This window comes from Coffea arabica, chromosome 11c (genome assembly GCF_036785885.1).
Source record: "Coffea arabica cultivar ET-39 chromosome 11c, Coffea Arabica ET-39 HiFi, whole genome shotgun sequence".
In the NCBI taxonomy this organism is placed as follows: domain Eukaryota; kingdom Viridiplantae; phylum Streptophyta; class Magnoliopsida; order Gentianales; family Rubiaceae; genus Coffea; species Coffea arabica.
In genome coordinates, this window is record NC_092330.1 from 18921644 (window position 1) to 18941128 (window position 19485).

General features: G+C 40.4%; 1 protein-coding gene across 1 annotated transcript in view; it reads left to right on the forward strand.

Moving 5' to 3' along the window:
• Positions 1–19485, forward strand: part of LOC140016492 (uncharacterized) — a 95065-nt gene that overhangs the window by 12854 nt on the left and 62726 nt on the right. The window contains exons 7-8 of the mRNA XM_072070023.1: positions 2123–2343; positions 3439–4651. Coding sequence (XP_071926124.1) covers positions 2123–2343; positions 3439–4651 — 1434 coding nt within the window. The remainder of the gene's footprint in view (positions 1–2122; positions 2344–3438; positions 4652–19485) is intronic.

Genomic DNA, 19485 nt, shown 5'->3' on the forward strand with positions numbered 1-19485 from the left:
ATATCCTTGAATTGTTTCTGATTACTTTTCCTGTTTGAATGATTGATTATTGAAAAGACATGGTTTTATTTGTTAAATTTGGGATTGTTATTTGACTAAGTGCTTGCATGTGTGTTATTGGCCTCACGAGCGTTTAGCTCACCCTATAGTTTTGTTTTCCTTAACAGGACCGAATCTTGGAGAAATACGGAGAAACCATCCGTTGTACTTTTGTTAAGACTCCTGTTATATTTTTTTTGACTAGGCCCTGATTTGGGTTGTACTTTTGGAAATTGTAAAATTGAAAAGTGTGGGCCCTGACGTGTACTTTGAATTTAAGTCGTTTTATGATTTCTGATGTACTGGTTATACATTAAGTGACTTGTTAAGCTTGAACGCTTCCGCATTATTGTATTCATGTTGCTCTCATCGAAGTGTTTAGTTCGGTTTGAAATTTAATGAAATTGCTTGAGTCCTGGCGTGAGCTGGGCAGGCGTCCGCGGATACCCTTTGGTCCGCCTTAGGGAGATGTGGGGCGTCACAGTTGGTATCAGAGCACTAGGTTAGAGGTCTATATGGGAGACATATTAGATACTCAACCTTTAAGACTCGATATGGGATGATTTAATCCTACCCTAAGTGATACTTGAGGCGAGCTAGCAACTAAGTTAGTCCTACCTCAGGTGACGAATGGGATGAACCAACGATTAAGATAGACATGCATTGCAGGATATTGGAACTGAGTAGTGATTTAAGTTTCTAACCTGAAAAATATTATTATTGTTATTATTTTGCAGGGATGGCTGATGGAAACGGAGCCCCGGCAGCTAATGGGAATGGCCATGCGAATGGTCATTACGAGCCTCTTAGGACTATCTTCTACCGAGCTCTAGCGGGAGGAGATCGAGTACGCTACTCACCGTATGATAGATACCCTCGATGTTCGTGTAGGTTGACTTTCACCTCCCCGAACCATTTGGTGCTTGCTTTGGACGACGAGCGTCGTCAGTTGGTGGATGCCAACCGCGATCTACAGGCTGAGGTAGACGCGCTTAGGCAGATGGTGGGTGCTCAGGGTGAGCGGATTGCCGAGCTTGAGGAAGTGCTGGAGGGTGAGGTAGCCACATCTGCAGTGGTTAATGAGGAGCTTCGGGATACTAGGGATCGACTCATTAGGTTAGGACGGGATGTCCGTACTCGGGCTTCCGAGATCTTGGTTGATGCTACTAGTTTGGTTGAGGACGCTGCTGCGGTGATTCTTGATGATGAGGAGGAGGATCCCGAGGAGGAGGTTCCTCCTGATAGCCCTGCTATGGACTAGGATCTTGGTCGTTGACCTCTTTTGACTTTTGACTGGTACAGTTAGGACTAGTTAGGGTGACGCGAGTGCTGAGGCCATTGTATTTTGCATGCTTGTGTGGCCTACCTTTTGGCACTTGTTCTTACTTTAGTCTTCTCTGACTAAAAGTATACTTTTGAGCACCTGTGTGCTATATTTTTGTGAATTGTCCCTAACTTGCTAATTGTACGAACTTGACATGCTTATGAATGTAAATTATTGTTAATTTCAATGCTTTCTTGGTTAGTTCGAATTTCGATATATTTCTTGTTTTCTGCTTAAATTAATCTATTTCTTGCACTAGGCACATTTAGACTAATGGAGGGATTAAGGAGTGGTCGAGGCCGTGGGCGAGCGTCTAGACAGGCCCAACCTCAGGGGGATGACCAGGGATCGGCAACTGGACCGACCCAGGGACAGGAAAACGTTGAGGGTAACCAAGTGGCTATTGCCATCAATAGGATGACTGATATCCTAGAACGTCTAGCGGAGAGACAGGGTCCTGGACCATTTAACCAACCTGGGGGCCAGGATAGAGGAGAGGATAGAGCCTTGGAAAGATTCCTAAAGTTTAACCCGCCTAAGTTTATGGGTGAACCTGACCCCGAAGTAGCAGAGAATTGGTTAGAAAGGATGACCAATATATTCGCCGCACTAGACTACACTGAGGATAGGCGAGTGAACTTTGCTGCTTTTCAATTTGAGAGAATGGCCCGTGCTTGGTGGGATTTAATAAAAGCAAAATGGGAAAGAGCTCGAACCCCTTGGACTTGGGAGAATTTCACAAGGGAGTTTAATGAAAAGTTTCTTCCGCCCTTGATCCAAGAGAAAAGGGAGGACGAATTTATTAAGTTGAAACAAGGAACCCTTACTGTAGCAGAGTATGAAGGGAAGTTCACTAAACTTTCCAAATACGCTCCTGAGTTAGTAGCCGATGAACAGAGGAGGATTAGAAGGTTCATACAAGGACTTAATGTGGAACTTCAGGAGGGCCTGGCTGCAGCCCAAATCTCTACTTTTACTGAGGCTTTAGAGAAAGCGCAAAGGGTTGAGAATGCAAGGTCTCAAGTGAGGGATTTTCACAATAGAAAAAGGAATTTTCCTAGTCGCACTACTGGGCAGACCAGTAAGTTTGTACACCCTTCTAAAAAGGGAAGAGGGGAAGGAGGAACGAGAACTGCTGGAGCTTCTAGGGGAGCTCTGTCTAGGGGAGGTCGTAGCGGGACGACTCAAGTTAGGGGGGCACCATCTGTTGGATCGACAGTGACCCCTCAAGTTACTTGTGGGTATTGTGGTAAATCCAACCACTCTGAGGATGACTGCTGGAGAAAGCTAGGAAAATGCTTGCTGTGTGGGGGCACTGAGCATCAGATCGCAAATTGTCCAAAATCGTCGAAGGCAGGGGGAAGCCTGCAGAGGCCTGAAAAATCGACATCTAAGCAGACCAGTGCCGGAGGGAGTCGACCGAAAGTACCGGCTAGGGTCTACGCATTGGACTATCCACAAGTTCCAGAGGCGACCGAAGTGGTCGAAGGTACAATTCCAATCTTTCACCGCCTAGCTAGGGTTTTAATTGATCCGGGTGCAACGCACTCTTTTGTAAACCCTGATTTCATGAGTGGATTAGACTTGAAACCAATTAAGTTACCATATGACTTGGAGGTTAAAACACCCACTGGGGACAATAGTCTAATTGCTAATCTGGTGTATAAGAATAGTGAAATCTGCGTGAAGGAAAGAAAATTACTAGCCGATTTGATAGGCCTGGCGATTAAAGGATATGATGTGATCCTAGGGATGGATTGGTTAGCCCAATATAATGCTCAGTTAAATTGTAGGACGAAAATTGTAGAATTGTGTATTCCAGGGGAAGCAACCTTGAAATTGGATGTGAGGGGTAAGTTAGCCTCGTCTGCACTTATTTCGGGAATTCGGGCTAGAAAATTGTTAAGTAAAGGAGCCCAAGGGTATTTGGCTTTTCTTATTAATACCCCTAGCGATAAGGTGAATCTGGAGGACACACCGGTAGTGAAAGAATTTTCTGATGTTTTTCCTGAAGAATTGGAGTCTCTACCCCCGGAACGGGAAATAGCTTTTAAAATTGATGTAGCTCCGGGAACAGCACCTATATCAAGGACACCATACAGGATGGCTCCAGCTGAGTTGAAGGAGTTGAAGTTACAATTACAGGATTTGTTGGAACGAGGTTTTATACGGGAGAGTGATTCCCCGTGGGGAGCCCCAGTTTTGTTCGTAAAGAAGAAAGATGGGAGTTTGAGGTTATGTATAAATTATCGAGGATTAAATGATGCTACGATTAAGAATAAATACCCACTACCCCACATTGATGAACTGTTTGACCAATTGCAAGGGGCGGTAGTGTTTTCAAAGTTGGATCTAAGGCAAGGTTACTATCAATTGAGAATTTTGGAGAAAGACATACCTAAGACTGCTTTTAACTCGAGGTATGGGCACTTCGAGTTTGCAGTAATGCCTTTTGGGTTAACCAATGCACCTGCCGCTTTCATGGATTTAATGCATAGGGTTTTTAAGCCTTACTTGGATCAATTTGTGGTGATCTTCATTGATGACATTTTGGTGTATTCTAAGAATGTGAAAGATCATGAGAAACATTTGAGAATTGTTTTACAAATCTTGAGGGAACATCAGTTATATGCTAAGTTTAGCAAGTGTGAATTCTGGCTAAAAGAAGTGACTTTCCTAGGGCATATAATTTCTAAGGATGGGATTAAAGTGGATCCAGCTAAGGTGGAAGCTGTTTCGAAATGGAAACGACCGGAAAACCCAACGGAAGTTCGGAGTTTTATAGGATTGGCAGGGTATTACCGGAGATTCATCCAGGATTTTTCGACAATTGCTGGACCTATGACTGAGTTGACCAAGAAAAATGGAAAATTTATTTGGAGTCCTAAGTGTGAAGGAAGTTTTCAGGAATTGAAAAGACGGTTGACTAGAGCACCTGTTCTAGCTCTACCAAATGGACAGGATAGTTTTGTGGTTTACACAGATGCTTCTAAGGAGGGTTTGGGATGTGTTTTAATGCAAAATGATAAAGTGATAGCTTATGCCTCTAGAAAATTGAAACCGCATGAAGGAAATTATCCGACCCATGATTTGGAGTTAGCGGCTGTGGTCTTTGCTTTGAAGAAATGGAAACATTATTTGTACGGAGTAACATTTGAGGTTTTTACAGATCACAAAAGCCTTAAGTACTTATTTTCTCAGAAGGAGCTGAATTTGAGGCAACGTAGATGGATGGAATTTCTAGAAGATTATGACTGCACGATTAAGTACCATCCTGGAAAGGCCAATGTAGTGGCCGATGCTTTGAGCCGTCAGGTACAAATGGCTGGATTGATGGTTAAGGAATTTCGATTGTTGGAGGAAGTTAGCTATTGGAATCCTCGGTTAGAACCAAGGAAAGTAATTTTGGGAAACATTATGATAACCTCCACTTTATTGGAACGTATTAAGGAATCTCAGGAAAAGGACCCTGAAATGCAAAAGTTGGTGGAGAAAGTCAAGATAGGAGACCAGACCGATTTCACTTTGGGATCAGATGGAATATTGAGATTTCGAAATGGGGTGGTTATGCCAAAGGATGAAGGGTTTAGAAAAGAAATTTTGGAAGAGGCACACCGATCAAAGTTTATAGTACATTCAGGAGGGAATAAAATGTACCAAGACTTGAAAATTCTATATTGGTGGAAAAATATGAAGAAGGAAATTGCCCAATTTGTTCAGACATGCTTGGTTTGTCAACAGGTTAAAGCCGAACATCAGAAACCATCTGGGCTTTTGCAACCTCTAGAAATATCTGAGTGGAAATGGAAAAACATTACCATGGATTTTGTATCAGGCTTACCAAGGACACAGAGAGGCCATGATGCCATTTGGGTGATAGTGGATAGATTGACTAAATCGGCTCATTTTCTGCCGATTAATATGAAATATCCATTGGAGAAGTTGGCCAGGTTGTACTCGGATGAGATCATCAGACTACATGGTATACCTGTGAGTATTGTGTCAGATAGGGATCCAAGATTTGTTTCGAGGTTTTGGCAAAAGATGCAAGAAGTGTTGGGGACTAAGTTAAACTTTAGCACCACCTATCATCCCCAGACTGATGGACAATCTGAAAGAACAATTCAAACTCTTGAGGACATGTTGAGGACTTGTGTACTGGATTTTGGAGAGAATTGGAGTAAGTTTTTGACTTTAGTAGAATTTGCCTACAATAATAGTTTTCACTCTTCTATTCAGATGGCTCCGTATGAGGCACTTTATGGTCGGAAGTGTAGATCCCCAATTTGTTGGGATGAAGTAGGTGAACGGAAAATTTTAGACCCGACTACCGTATCTTGGATTGAGGAGGCTAATGAAAAGGTGAAATTGGTACGGCAAAGAATTCAAACCGCTTAGAGTAGACAAAAAAGTTATGCCGACAATCGGAGAAAGGATTTGGAGTTCACAGTTGGAGATATGGTATTTCTCAAGATTACGCCTTTAAAAGCAAGTTTGATGTCCGGAAAAGGGAAGAAACTACAACCAAGGTTTGTAGGACCTTATAAGATTATTCAGCGAGTTGGGAATGTAGCCTATAAGCTGAAATTACCACCGAGCTTATCTCGTATTCATAACGTGTTTCATGTGTCCATGCTTAAGAAATATCATCCAGACTCCTCTCATGTTTTACAACCAGAGAATATTGAGATTGATGAAACCCTGACCTATGAGGAGAGACCGGTGAAACTTCTGGATCGAAAAGTGAAGGAATTGAGGAACAAGCAGATACCACTAGTGAAAGTTCTATGGAAGAACCATGGAGTAGAGGAGGCAACATGGGAAGTTGAAGAGACAATCAGAGAGAAGTATCCAGACTTGTTCATCAACCAAGGTAAATTTCGAGGACGAAATTTTCTTAAGGGGGAGAGGATGTAAGGACTCGTAAAAACTATTATTTTATGCCTAATTTATGGCGTAATAAATTATTTAATTGGATTTTTATTCCAAGGAATATTTTCTAGTCTTATTAGACTTAAATACATGGTAATATAACTTCGTTATATTTTTAAAATGATTCGTTTCGAAAATTAATTTCTTAGAGCGCGTTTAGTAAAAATAGTGAATAGTACTTGGAGATTTTATCCGCGTAGTAGTACAATAAGCTTGGAATATTGGAGACTTGCATTATGGTCCTAAAATAGGTAATCTTATGAATAAACATTCAAGTGATAGTTAATAGTGCAATCGTTATAAGAATTTCTCGGAAGTTTTGCGTTATAACGTTAAATTTGACGGTACGCGTTTTCACACGCGCGACTTTATTTGAGGGACTTTAGACCCTTATTTCGGGACAATTAAGAGTGAATAATATTTACATGAATATATATGCCTTGGAGGTTTAGTGCACTAGTGAACCAAACGCGCGAGAAAATCGAGCCGTAATCGCACCAAACGGCCCTTAATGAGAGTTGACTTTTGGGTGAATTTCCACCACTTATTTCACCTTCTCTTGGAAGCTAAAGGAAATCAGATTTCCCTCCACCTTCTCTCTCCTCATTGCCGACCAGCTCCCTCCTCTCTCTAACTCATTTGCAACAAAATTTCTGCTCACTAATCTCACTCAAAACCACTCCAAATCATCTCCAAATTTAGCCAAACTTGCACCACACCTAGCTTGACACTTGAGGATCATTTTGAGCTGCAAACAAGGGCTGGAAATTTCGGTTTTTCTGGAGTAATAGAGGGCCGAAAATCCTGCTGAACATCAACCCAAAGTAAGTGATGATCCACTCTTGAAAAATTGAAGTTTGGAAGCTATCTTACCTTGTTAAGTTCATGCATGCATTTGGTTAGCTTGTGTATGGTGTAAAAATGTGATTGTGGGCTCTTGGAATTCCCACACTTGGGTTGTTGTTGCTGATTTGATGATTGATGGTGATTATATTGTTGGTTTAGTGATTATAATGATGCATTAGTGGTGGGTAATTAGTAGGAACTTCATTGGGTGTAAGAAGCTAAAATTTCCGATTTTGCCCCTGCCATGTTCGGCCATTTCCAGGCCAATTTTTAATGGTTTAATGGCTTGAATTGGATGTTTATAGGATGTATTAGATGTGTGAAAAATTTCATTGGAAAATATTGAGGTTTGATGGAGCAAATGAATTTTTCTTGAGAAACTAGCAATCTGGAAAACTGTTCGCGTATGATTCTGATCAGTGGTAGTATTTTGGCTATAACTCTGTCCTCGGATGTCGAAATCATGTGCCGTTGGTGGCGTTGGAAACTAGACATTCCTAGTTTTAATTTGGTATATAATTCACGTTCTGATTCTTTGTGAGCAAGCCGAACCAAATGTTTTAAGTTCACTGTCCTGTTGCTCTGTTCATTTGGAATGAAGTGTTCAGGCAGCAACTTGATGCCCGATTTTGAACCAGATGGGTGCCAAATTTGGGAACGATTTCTTCTGTGATGTTTTAACCCTATGAATGTATTTTCCAACGGTGTAATCCATGCTCGATTTCGAGTTAAATTGACTGAGTTGTGACTGAAACAAGTGGACTGCTCTGTTTTAGAAAAACCCTAATGTTGGACTGGTTTGGAACAAGATCTTGGAGTGAACTTGTTAATTGATATTCTTGATACTAAACACTTACCAAAGGCATTATGGATGTTTCTCAGGCCTTTATTTCAAAAATGAATCATGATTGGGTAGTTTGCTTGATTAAACGTTTTGAAATGGGTAACGAAAGTTTGAAGGCAGATTGCCTTATGATTTTCCTGAACTTTGGTTGACTAATTAACTATCTTACCGAAGGTATTTTTCCCTGAAATTTGATAGAGTGGTACCTTTCATATGGGAGTAAAATACTGCCAATTTTGGTACCAATCCAAGTTCGTTTCGATACCCAATTAAATTGCTAGAGTTGGAGGTTCAAATCTGGAAATTCTTCTCCAGTCTTGAATTTCCCCAACTTCGGGCTACCGTATCTCGGTACTCGAAACTCCGATCCTTGATCCACTTATTTTTTTATAAACCTCACTTGTAACACTAATTGAGCTACAAAATTTAGAGGCCGGTTTGCAACGTGTGAATCGTGCCGAATTTCCAAAGTTGGCTGAAATCCAACTTAATTCTGCCATGAAAACCACCCTGCGTCTTCAAGCTCATTTTTTACCATTTTTCACTTCGATTCATGGAAAAGTGTCTTCTAGGAACTTATAGTACTTTCTAAGAGGTTTCTAACGGTATAAAGTTTTCCAATTCTCGACTTATACCGAGCGAGTTATGATTTTTCAAAGATTCATAATAAAACTGAAAATTTTTCCAATTTCAAAGAAATAGAGTTTTTCAAGAACTCTTTATTCTTTCGATATTCTTAAACGGTTTGCTCTCGATTTTCATGATAAAAACTCAAATAATATTGTACATAATAAAAGGCAAGTTGAACCTCGATTTTCGTGTAATTGAGGTTCTTTTTTGCGAAATAATCCTTAGATTGTACTAGCGTACAATCTTCTTGATAAGTGGGTTAATTGTGTGATTATCCACTGTTAATTGCCAGGCGCACAAGGAGACCTTCAAGAGGATCTCACAATGGACATTTGAACTCCCAGAAAATAATTCTTATTGAATTGCTCGGTGAGTGTCAAGTGTATGAATTTGATACTTGCTTATTTGTGATACTTGTTGGAAGTTTTAAAAATAAGGGCGGGTGCGTACTTTATCGCACTCGTTCTAATTTCAAATGAATGAATGAAATGCAATGTTATGTCATGAATGCTTATGTCGTTGGAGTGAACCTCCTCGACTTTCAAATGAATGGGGGACGCCCAAACTCATAGGCCGTCCTTAGACTTGAGCCAGCAATGGGCTTGGTCGGGGATTTGGGCGAGCCATGAGATACATATAAGCTCGACCTAATAAGAGGTCTTGCTTGGCATACTCGTTGAGTATCGCCCAATAATAGACATTGTGGGCCCTTGGGGTGTACGGTGGACGGAAGGAAGTAAGTGGTGATCTACGGAAATGGAAATACCGACCCGGTTGACAGGAGGGTCAATGCGGGAAGGTATACGAATGACATCGGCAGATCGAGTGGAACTTAGCTCCTGAGAGCTACTATATCCTTGAATTGTTTCTGATTACTTTTCCTGTTTGAATGATTGATTATTGAAAAGACATGGTTTTATTTGTTAAATTTGGGATTGTTATTTGACTAAGTGCTTGCATGTGTGTTCTTGGCCTCACGAGCGTTTAGCTCACCCTATAGTTTTGTTTTCCTTAACAGGACCGAATCTTGGAGAAATACGGAGAAACCATCCGTTGTACTTTTGTTAAGACTCCTGTTATATTTTTTTTGACTAGGCCCTGATTTGGGTTGTACTTTTGGAAATTGTAAAATTGAAAAGTGTGGGCCCTGACGTGTACTTTGAATTTAAGTCGTTTTATGATTTCTGATGTACTGGTTATACATTAAGTGACTTGTTAAGCTTGAACGCTTCCGCATTATTGTATTCATGTTGCTCTCATCGAAGTGTTTAGTTCGGTTTGAAATTGAATGGAATTGCTTGAGTCCTGGCGTGAGGTGGGCAGGCGTCCGCGGATACCCTTTGGTCCGCCTTAGGGAGATGTGGGGCGTCACAAAACATAGAGGAATGAGGAAAATATGGTGGAGGAAATGAATGATCACACCTATGAGTGAGAGATGGCCTACCACAATCTAAGGGCCAAGTATGAGCAAAAGAGAAATGAGTTTTATGCTAGCATTGCCATGTTTGCACTGGTCCTTGAGTTTAAAAACTTTTGGCCAGATATGGATGATAAGGGTAATATTGAGGGTGAGAATGTCTCTCATGTGGCTAACAATGAAAATAAAAATGCTATGAATGAAGAAAAGAAAGAAGATCCTATCAAAGAAGAAGAACAAGAGGAACCCATAGAGGAGGAAATAGGCAATGAAGTACTCTTGAGAATGCTCAAGAAAATGCGAAACAACAATCAAAATGTGAATGGTCAAGGTGGCAATGGACCAGTAACGAAGGTGCCTTTAGAATTTGTCACAACATTAATTGCTGTGGCACAAGCTGTGTAGGGCCACATGCAATTGCAAACCCAAGCAACACAGACAAATGCACAAAGACATACTAGTATTCATGTACACTATGAGAAGATGAAAAAAAGTGCAAGTCCCAACTTTTGATGGTTCTCCAAATACGAATAAAACATAGAAGTGGTTAGGAGAGGTTGAAACTAACTTTAAGTTATTGCAAGTTCCAATGGAAATGAAGCATGAAATAATAACACCATTTTTAGTTGGAGTCACGAAAAAATGGTGGTCAATCATGAACCTACCATTGCACGGCCAATGAATTGAAAGAAATTTAAGGAAGCATTGCTTAACTACTTTTTCCGAACTATTGTTCTTTAGAAAATGGAGGAATTTGAATCACTTTATCAGACACTAGGCAGGTTAGTTGTCGAGTTTTCAAATAATTTTAGCACTTTAGGGAGGTATATTTTCTCTACTATGGCAAATGAACAGTTAAAAATTGTTAACCTTGGTTTGACATCTACTTGTGTTTTGATGATTAAACAAACAAAATAATGAGAAATGTTGTAGGGCAGGTACCTTACAAAATGGAAAAAGAGAAAAACAAATCAAGGAGGATTGAAAAGTATTATAGTTTGTCAAACATTAAGATTGGAGGCTCAAGTGCTGTGAGGACTCGTAAAAAAAAAACTATTATTTTATGCCTAATTTATGGCTTAATAAATTATTTAATTGGATTTTATTTCCAAGGAATATTTTCCAATCTTATTAGACCTAAATACATGGTAATATAATTTCGTTATATTTTTAAAATGATTCGTTTCAAAAATTAATTTCCTGGAGTGCGTTTAGTAAAAATAGTGAATAGTGCTTGGAGATTTTATCCGCGTAGGAGCACAATAAGCTTGGAATATTGGAGACTTGTACTATGGTTCTAAAATAGGTAATCTTATGAATAAATACTCAAGTGATAGTTAGTAATGCAATCGTTATAAGAATTTCTCGGAAGTTTCGCGTTATAACGTTAAATTTGACGGTACACGTTTTCACACGCGCGACTTTATTTGAGGGACCTTAGACCCTTATTTCGGGACAATTAAGAGTGAATAATACTTACATGAATATAAATGTATTGGAGGTTCAGTGCACTAGTGAACCAAACACGCGAGAAAATCGAGCCCTAATCGCGCCAAAAACGCCCTAATAAGAGTTGACTTTGGAGTGATTGTGCACCACTCATTTAATCTTCTCTTGGAAGCTAAAAGAAATCTGATCACTCTCCATCTTCTCTCACTAAGACAGCCGCCGGCCAACATCTCCCTCTCACTCACTCTCTTGCTTCACAAATTTCTTCACTAAATCAACCCAAAACCTCAACCAATCTTCACCAAACTTGGAGATCATCTAGCAAACTACTTGGAGGTTGGATTTAGCTAACAAAAAGGGCTGCATTTTCATGGTTTCTTGGAGCCTTGAGGACCGAAAATTTCTGGGTTAAGACACTAAGGAGGTATAACTTCATCCTACACCTTAAACTTGGATTATGATGGTAGAAATGCATCTTTTAGCTATTGCATGTGTATGGATGGCTTGATATGGTTGTAAAATGTGAAAGTGGGCTCTTTGTATTCCCACACTTGGGTTTTTGTTGTTGATTAGAGGATTAATGTTGGATTTAATGGTAGTTTAGTGGTTATAATGATGGATTTATGGAGTATTATTGTTGGAAACTCAAAGTTGAGGCCATGACAAGAAATTTCCGAAACTGCCCCTATTTTGTTCGGCCATGATAAGGCCCATTTTTGGTGATTTATTGGCGTAAACCTGATGTTTACATGTTATATTATATGTGTAAAAATTTTCGTTGGAAAACATTAACGTTTGGATGGGCAAATGAATTTATTCGTGAACTAGGCAAGCTGGAAAATTATTTTCGGGTAACCCTGTCCAGCGGTAGCATTTTGGCCATAACTCTGTCCTCAGGTGTCGAAATCAAGTGCCGTCGGTGGCGTTTGAAACTAGACATTCCTGGCTTTAATTTGAGATAAAATACACATTCTGAGTCTTTGTGAGTGATCCGAACCAAACGTTTTAAGTTAGCTGTCCTGTCTCTCGGATTTGCTGGAATGGCTTGTAGAGGCAGCAACTTGAGGCTCAATTTTGAGCTGGTTGCTTGCTGAATTTCAGAACATTTCCTTCTGTGAACTTTTAATCCTATGAATTTATTTTCTAACGCCATAAACCATGCCTCATTCCGAGTTAAATTGATTGAGTTGTGACTAAAACAAGAGGACTGCCCTGTTTTGGAAAAACGTAGTATTTGGACTGATTTGGGGAAAAACTTGGGAATGATTTTTATTAATTGAAGTCTTGATGCTCATCACTTACCAAAGGTATCATGAATGTATCATAGACCTTTATTTCACAAATGAACCATGGTTGGATAGTTTTCATGGTTAAACGATTTGAATTTGGAAATGGAAGTCAAAAGGCAGATTGCCTTAGAATTTTTCCTGAACTTTGGTTGACTAATTAACTATCTTTCCGAAGGTATTTTTCCCTGAAATTTGATAGAGCGGTACCTTTCATATGGGAGTAAAATAATGGCAATTTTGGTACCAATCCAAGTTCGTTTCGATACCCAATTAAATTCCTAGTGTTGGAGGTTCAAATCTGGAAATTCTTCTCCAGTCTTGAATTTCCATTAACTTCGGGCTACCGTATCTCGGTACTCGAAACTCCAATTCTTGATCCGCTTGTTTTGTTATAAACCTCACTTGCAACACTACTTGAGTTACAAATTTCAGAGGCCGGTTTGCAACGTGTGAATCGTGCCGAATTTCCAAAGTTGGCCGAAATCCAACTTAATTCTGCCTCGTACGCCGAACCTGTACCTTCAAGCTCATTTTTGAGTACTTTCCCTTTAGATTCTTGGAAAGGTGTCTTATAAGAAGTTTTAACACTTTCCAAAAGGTTTCCAACGGTATAAAGTTTTTCAGTTTTGGGCTTATATCGAGAGAGATACGAATTTTCAAAGATTTAGGATAAAACTGAAATTTCTCAATTTTCAAGGCAAAGGAGTTTTTCCAAAACTCTTAATTCTCTTAGTATTATTCAAACGTTTTGCCCTCAATTTTCATGATAAAAACTCAAATAATATTGTACATAATAAAAGGCAAGTTGAACCTCGATTTACGTGTAATTGAGGTTCCTTTTGTGAAATAATCCTTAGATTGTACTAGTGTACAATCTTCTTGATAAGTGGGTTAATTGTGTGATTATCCACTATTAATTGCCAGGCGCACAAGGAGACCTTCAAGAGGATCTCACAGTGGACACTTGAACTCCCAGAAAACAATTCTTTTTGAATTGCTCGGTGAGTGTCAAGTGTGTGAATTTTGATACTTGCTTATTTGTGGTAATTGTTGGAAGTTTTAAGAATAAGGGCGGGTGCGTACTTTATCGCACTCGTTCTAATTTCTAATGAATGAATAAAATGTATTGAATGAATGAATGAAATGCAATGTTATGTCATGAATACATGTGTCGTTGGAGTGAACCTCCTCGACTTTCAAATGAATGGGGGACGCCCAAACTCATAGGCCGACCTTGGACTCGAGCCGGCAATGGGTTTGGTCGGGAACTTGAGCGAGCCATGAGATATATATAAGCTCGACCTAATGAGAGGTCTTGCTTGGCATACTCGTGGAGTATCGCCTTATAAATGACTTGTGGGCCCTTGAGGTGTACGGTGGACGGAGGAAAGTAAGTGGTGATCTACGGAAATGGAAATACCAACCCGGTTGACAGGAGGGTCAACGCGGGAAGGTATACGAATGACATCGGCAGAGCGAGTGGAACTTAGCTCCTGAGAGCTACTATATCCTTGAATTGTTTCTGATTACTTTTCCTGTTCGAATGATTGATTATTGAAAAGACATGGTTTTATTTATTAAATTTGGGATTGTTATTTGACAAAGTGCTTGCATGTGTGTTCTTGGCCTCACGAGCGTTTAGCTCACCCTATAGTTTTGTTTTCCTTAACAGGACCGAATCTTGGAGAAGTATGGAGAAACCCTTCGTTGTACTTTTGTTAAGACTCCTGCTATATTTTGACTAGGCCCTGGTTTGAGTTGTACTTTTGGAATTGAAATGTAAAAGTTTGGGCCCTGACGTGTATTTTGAATTTAAGACGTATTATGATTTCCGATGTAATGGTTATATGTTAAGTGACTTGTTAAGCTTGAACGCTTCCGCACTATTTGTATTCATGTTTCTCTCTCTTCGAAATGTTTAGTTCAGATTTAAATTGAATGGAATTGCTTGAGTCCTAGCGAGAGTTGGGCAGGCGTCCGCGGATACCCTTTGGTCTGCCTTAGGGAGATGTGGGGCGTCACAGTTGGTATCAGAGCACTAGGTTAGAGGTCTATATGGGAGACATATTAGATACTCTACCTTTAAGACTCGATATGGGATGACTTAATCCTACCCTAAGTGATACTTGAGGCGAGCAAGCAACTAAGTTAGTCCTACCTCAAGTGACGATTGGGATGAACCATCGATTAAGTTAGGCATGCATTGCGGGATATTGGAACTAGGTAGTGATCTAAGTTTCTAACCTGAAAAGTATTATTATTTTTCAGGGATGGATGACGGAAATGGAGCCCCGGCAGCTAATGGGAATGGCCATGCGAATGGTCATTACGAGCCTCTTAGGACTATCTTCTACCAAGCTCTAGCGGGAGGAGCTCGAGTACGCTACTCACCGTATGATAGATACCCTCGATGTTCGTGTAGGTTGACTTTCGCCTACCCGAACCATATAGTGCTTGCTCTGGACGACGAGCGTCGTCAGTTGGTGGATGCCAACCGCGATTTACAGGCTGAGGTAGACGAGCTTAGGCAGATAGTTGGCGCTCAGGGTGAGCGGATTGCTGAGTTCGAGGAGGTGCTGGAGGGTGAGGTAGCCACATCTGCAGTGGTTACCGAGGAGATTCGGGATACTAGGGCTCGACTCACTAGGCTAGGACGGGATGTCCGTACTCGGGCTTTCGAGATCCTTGCTGATGCTACTAGATTGGTTGAGGACGCTACTGAGGTGATTCCTGATGATGAGGAGGAGGATCCCGAGAAGGAGGTTCCTCCCGATAGCCCCGCTGTGGACTAGGATCTTAGTCGTTGACCCCTTTTGACTTTTGACCGGTACAGTTAGCACTAGTTAGGGTGACGCGAGTGCTGAGGCCATTGTATTTTGCATGCTTGTGTGGCCTACTTTTGGGCACTTGTTCTTACTTTAGTCTTCTGTGACTAAAAGTATACTTTTGATCACCTGTGTGCTATATTTTTGTGAATTGTCCCTAACTTGCTAATTATACGAACTTGACATGCTTATGAATGTAAATTATTGTTAATTTTAATGCTTTCTTGGTTGGTTCTAATTTTGATATATTTCTTCTTTTCTGCTTAAATTAATCTATTTCTTGCACTAGGCATATTTAGACTAATGGAAGGATTAAGGAGTGGTCGAGGCGGTGGGCGAGCGTCTAGACAGGCCCAATCTCAGGGGCATGACCAGGGATCGGCAACTGGACCGACCCGGGGACAGGAAAACATTGAGGGTAACCAAGTGGCTATTGCCATCAATAGGATGACTGATATCCTAGAACGTCTAGCAGAGAGACAGGGTCCTGGACCATTTAACCAACCTGGGGGCCAGGATAGAGGAGAGGACAGAGCCCTGGAAAGATTCTTAAAGTTTAACCCGCCTAAGTTTATGGGTGAACCTGACCCCGAAGTCGCGGAGAATTGGTTAGAAAGGATGACCAATATATTCGCCGCTCTAGACTACACTGAGGATAGGCGAGTGAACTTTGCTGCTTTCCAATTTGAGGGAGTAGCCCGTGCTTGGTGGGATTTGATAAAGGGAAAATGGGAAAGGGCTCGAACCCCTTGGACTTGGGAGAATTTCACAAGGGAGTTTAATGAAAAGTTTCTTCCGCCCTTAATCTAAGAGAAAAGGGAGGACGAATTTATTAAGTTGAAACAAGGAACCCTTACTGTAGCAGAGTATGAAGGGAAGTTCACTAAACTTTCCAAATACGCTCCTGAGTTAGTAGCCAATGAACGGAGGAGGATTAGAAGGTTCGTACAGGGACTTAATGTGGAACTTCAGGAGGGCCTGGCTGCAGCCCAAATCTCTACCTTTACTGAGGCTTTAGAGAAAGTGCAAAGGGTTGAGAATGCAAGATCTCAAGTGAGGGATTTCCACAACAGAAAAAGGAATTTTCCTAGTCGCACTACTGGGCAGACCAGTAAGTTTGTACACCCTTCTAAAAAGGGAAGAGGGGAAGGAGGAATGAGAACTGCTGGAGCTTCTAGGGGAGCTCTATCTAGAGGAGGTCGTAGTGGGACGACTCAAGTTAGGGGGGCACCATCTGTTGGATCGACTGTGACCCCTCAAGTTACATGTGGGTATTGTGGTAAATCCAACCACTCTGAGAACGATTGCTGGAGAAAGTTGGGAAAATGCTTACTGTGTGGGAGCACTGAGTATCAAATCGCAAATTGTCCGAAATCATCGAAGACAGGGGGAAGCTTGCAGAGGCCTGAAAAATCAACCTCTAAGCAGACCAGTGCCGGAGGGAGTCGATCGAAAGTACCGGTTAGGGTCTACGCATTGGACTATCCACAAGTTCCAGAGGCGACCGAGGTGGTTGAAGGTACAATTCCAATCTTTCACCGCCTAGCTAGGGTTTTAATTGATCCGGGTGCAACACACTCTTTTGTAAACCCTGACTTCATGAGTGGAATAGACTTGATGCCAATTAAGTTACCATATGACGTGGAGGTTAAAACACCCACTGGGGACAAAAGTCTAATTGCTAATCTGGTGTATAAGAATAGTGAAATTTGCGTGAAGGAAAGAAAATTGCTGGCCGATTTGATAGGCCTAGCGATTAAAGGATATGATGTGATCCTAGGGATGGATTGGTTAGCCCGTTATAATGCCCAACTGAATTGTAGGACGAAAATTGTAGAATTGTGTATTCCAGGGGAGGTAACCCTGAAATAGGATGTGAGGGGTAAGTTAGCCTCGTCTGCACTTATTTCGGGAATTCGGGCTAGAAAATTGTTAAATAAGGGAGCTCAAGGATATTTGGCTTTTCTTATTAATACCCCTAGCGATAAGGTGAATCTGGAGGACACACCGGTAGTGAAAGAATTTTCCGATGTTTTTCCTGAAGAATTGGAGTCTCTACCCCCGGAACGGGAAATAGCTTTTAAAATTGATGTAACTCCGGGAACAGCACCTATCTCAAGGACACCATATAGGATGGCTCCAGCTGAATTAAAGGAGTTGAAGTTACAATTACAGGATTTGTTGGAACGGGATTTTATACGGGAGAGTGATTCCCCGTGGGGAGCCCCAGTTTTGTTTGTAAAGAAGAAAGATGAGAGTTTGAGATTATGTATAGATTATCGAGGTTTAAATGATGTTACGATTAAGAATAAATACCCGCTACCCTACATTGATGAACTGTTTGACCAATTGCAAGGGGCGGTAGTGTTTTCAAAGTTGGATCTAAGGCAAGGTTACTATCAATTGAGGATTTTAGAGAAGGACATACCTAAGACTGCTTTTAACTCGAGATATGGGCACTTCGAGTTTGCAGTGATGCCTTTCGAGTTAACCAATGCACCTGCCGCTTTCATGGATTTAATGCATAGGGTTTTTAAGCCTTACTTGGACCAATTTGTGGTGATCTTCATTGATGATATTTTGGTGTATTCTAAGAATGTGAAAGATCATGAGAAACATTTGAGAATTGTTTTACAAATCTTGAGGGAACATCAGTTATATGCTAAGTTTAGCAAGTGTGAATTCTGGCTAAAAGAAGTGACTTTCCTCGGGCATATAATTTCTGAGGATGGGATTAAAGTGGATCCGGCCAAAGTTGAAGCTGTTTCGAAATGGAAATGACCGGAAAACCCAACAGAAGTTTGGAGTTTTATAGGATTGGCAGGGTATTATGTGAGGCCCCAGTCCGTTCTACGTTGGTATATTTCACTAGTTAGGCGATAACGTTTGGGTTTGGGAGTATTTCGAAAACTCTAAGTAGGGATTAAGATTTAAACCCTAGTTCTATATTAGTTACAAGTTCGAGTGGTGATTAAAGTTAGTTATGTTAATGTGTGCTTTAGTGTGGGTACATATAGGATTTAACCCATTTTGTATAGGTTAATTAAGTTTAAGAAGGTTAGAAACCCTAAGTGAGCAAAATCCCTAATGTTAGGATTTATTAGAAGTTTTAAGTTGGGTTAAAACCCTAATTTTGCCCTTTACAAAAAGGTTATTGTTTAATTACTTTTATGTGGGATAAAGTATGCTTAAGTGTAAGTGATTAAGATAAGAAAGTGATTAGTGAAGTAAGTAAGCACGATTACATGTTTTAGATTAGATTAAGTTATGACCTATGGAGTTAATTGAAAGATTATCAAATGTTTGAGGGAAAATGTATAAGAAAGAGAAAGTTGGAGTGCAAGGGTTAAAAGTGCAATTGAGGAGCTTTTATGTGATTGACTAAGCTTAATAAATATCTCCTATGGTCTTGACCATTATTACCTTAAGACTTGTAGGCTACTCAAGACAAAACAAAACAAAACAAAACAAAGAGAAAGAGAGAGAGTGAGAGCCGTGAGGAAGAGAAGAAAAAGAAAAAAAGAAAGCTTGCTTTGGTGCATCAATTTTGCTCTTTAATCTTGAGTTTGGATCTTGGAGAAACCACTTGAGCACTTGATTGTTGTGGGTGATCATCTACAAAGCTTGAATCAAAGGTAAATCATCTTCTTTGAAAGTTAAAAAGTTGGGGTTTTACTTTCTAAGCTATAGAAATGATGTGGTATGTTATGATTATGGATTTATATGGTGAATTTGATGTTTTATGGAAGTTTTATGGTTAACTTTTGGTGATTTATGCTGCTGGAAATTTCGGTCAAGAGAGAGAAAAATTTGGGTTTCTTGTTTAAATGCTTCCTTAGTTGGTATGATTGGGAAATTGCCTTGAAGTGGTTGTGTTTGATAAATTGCCT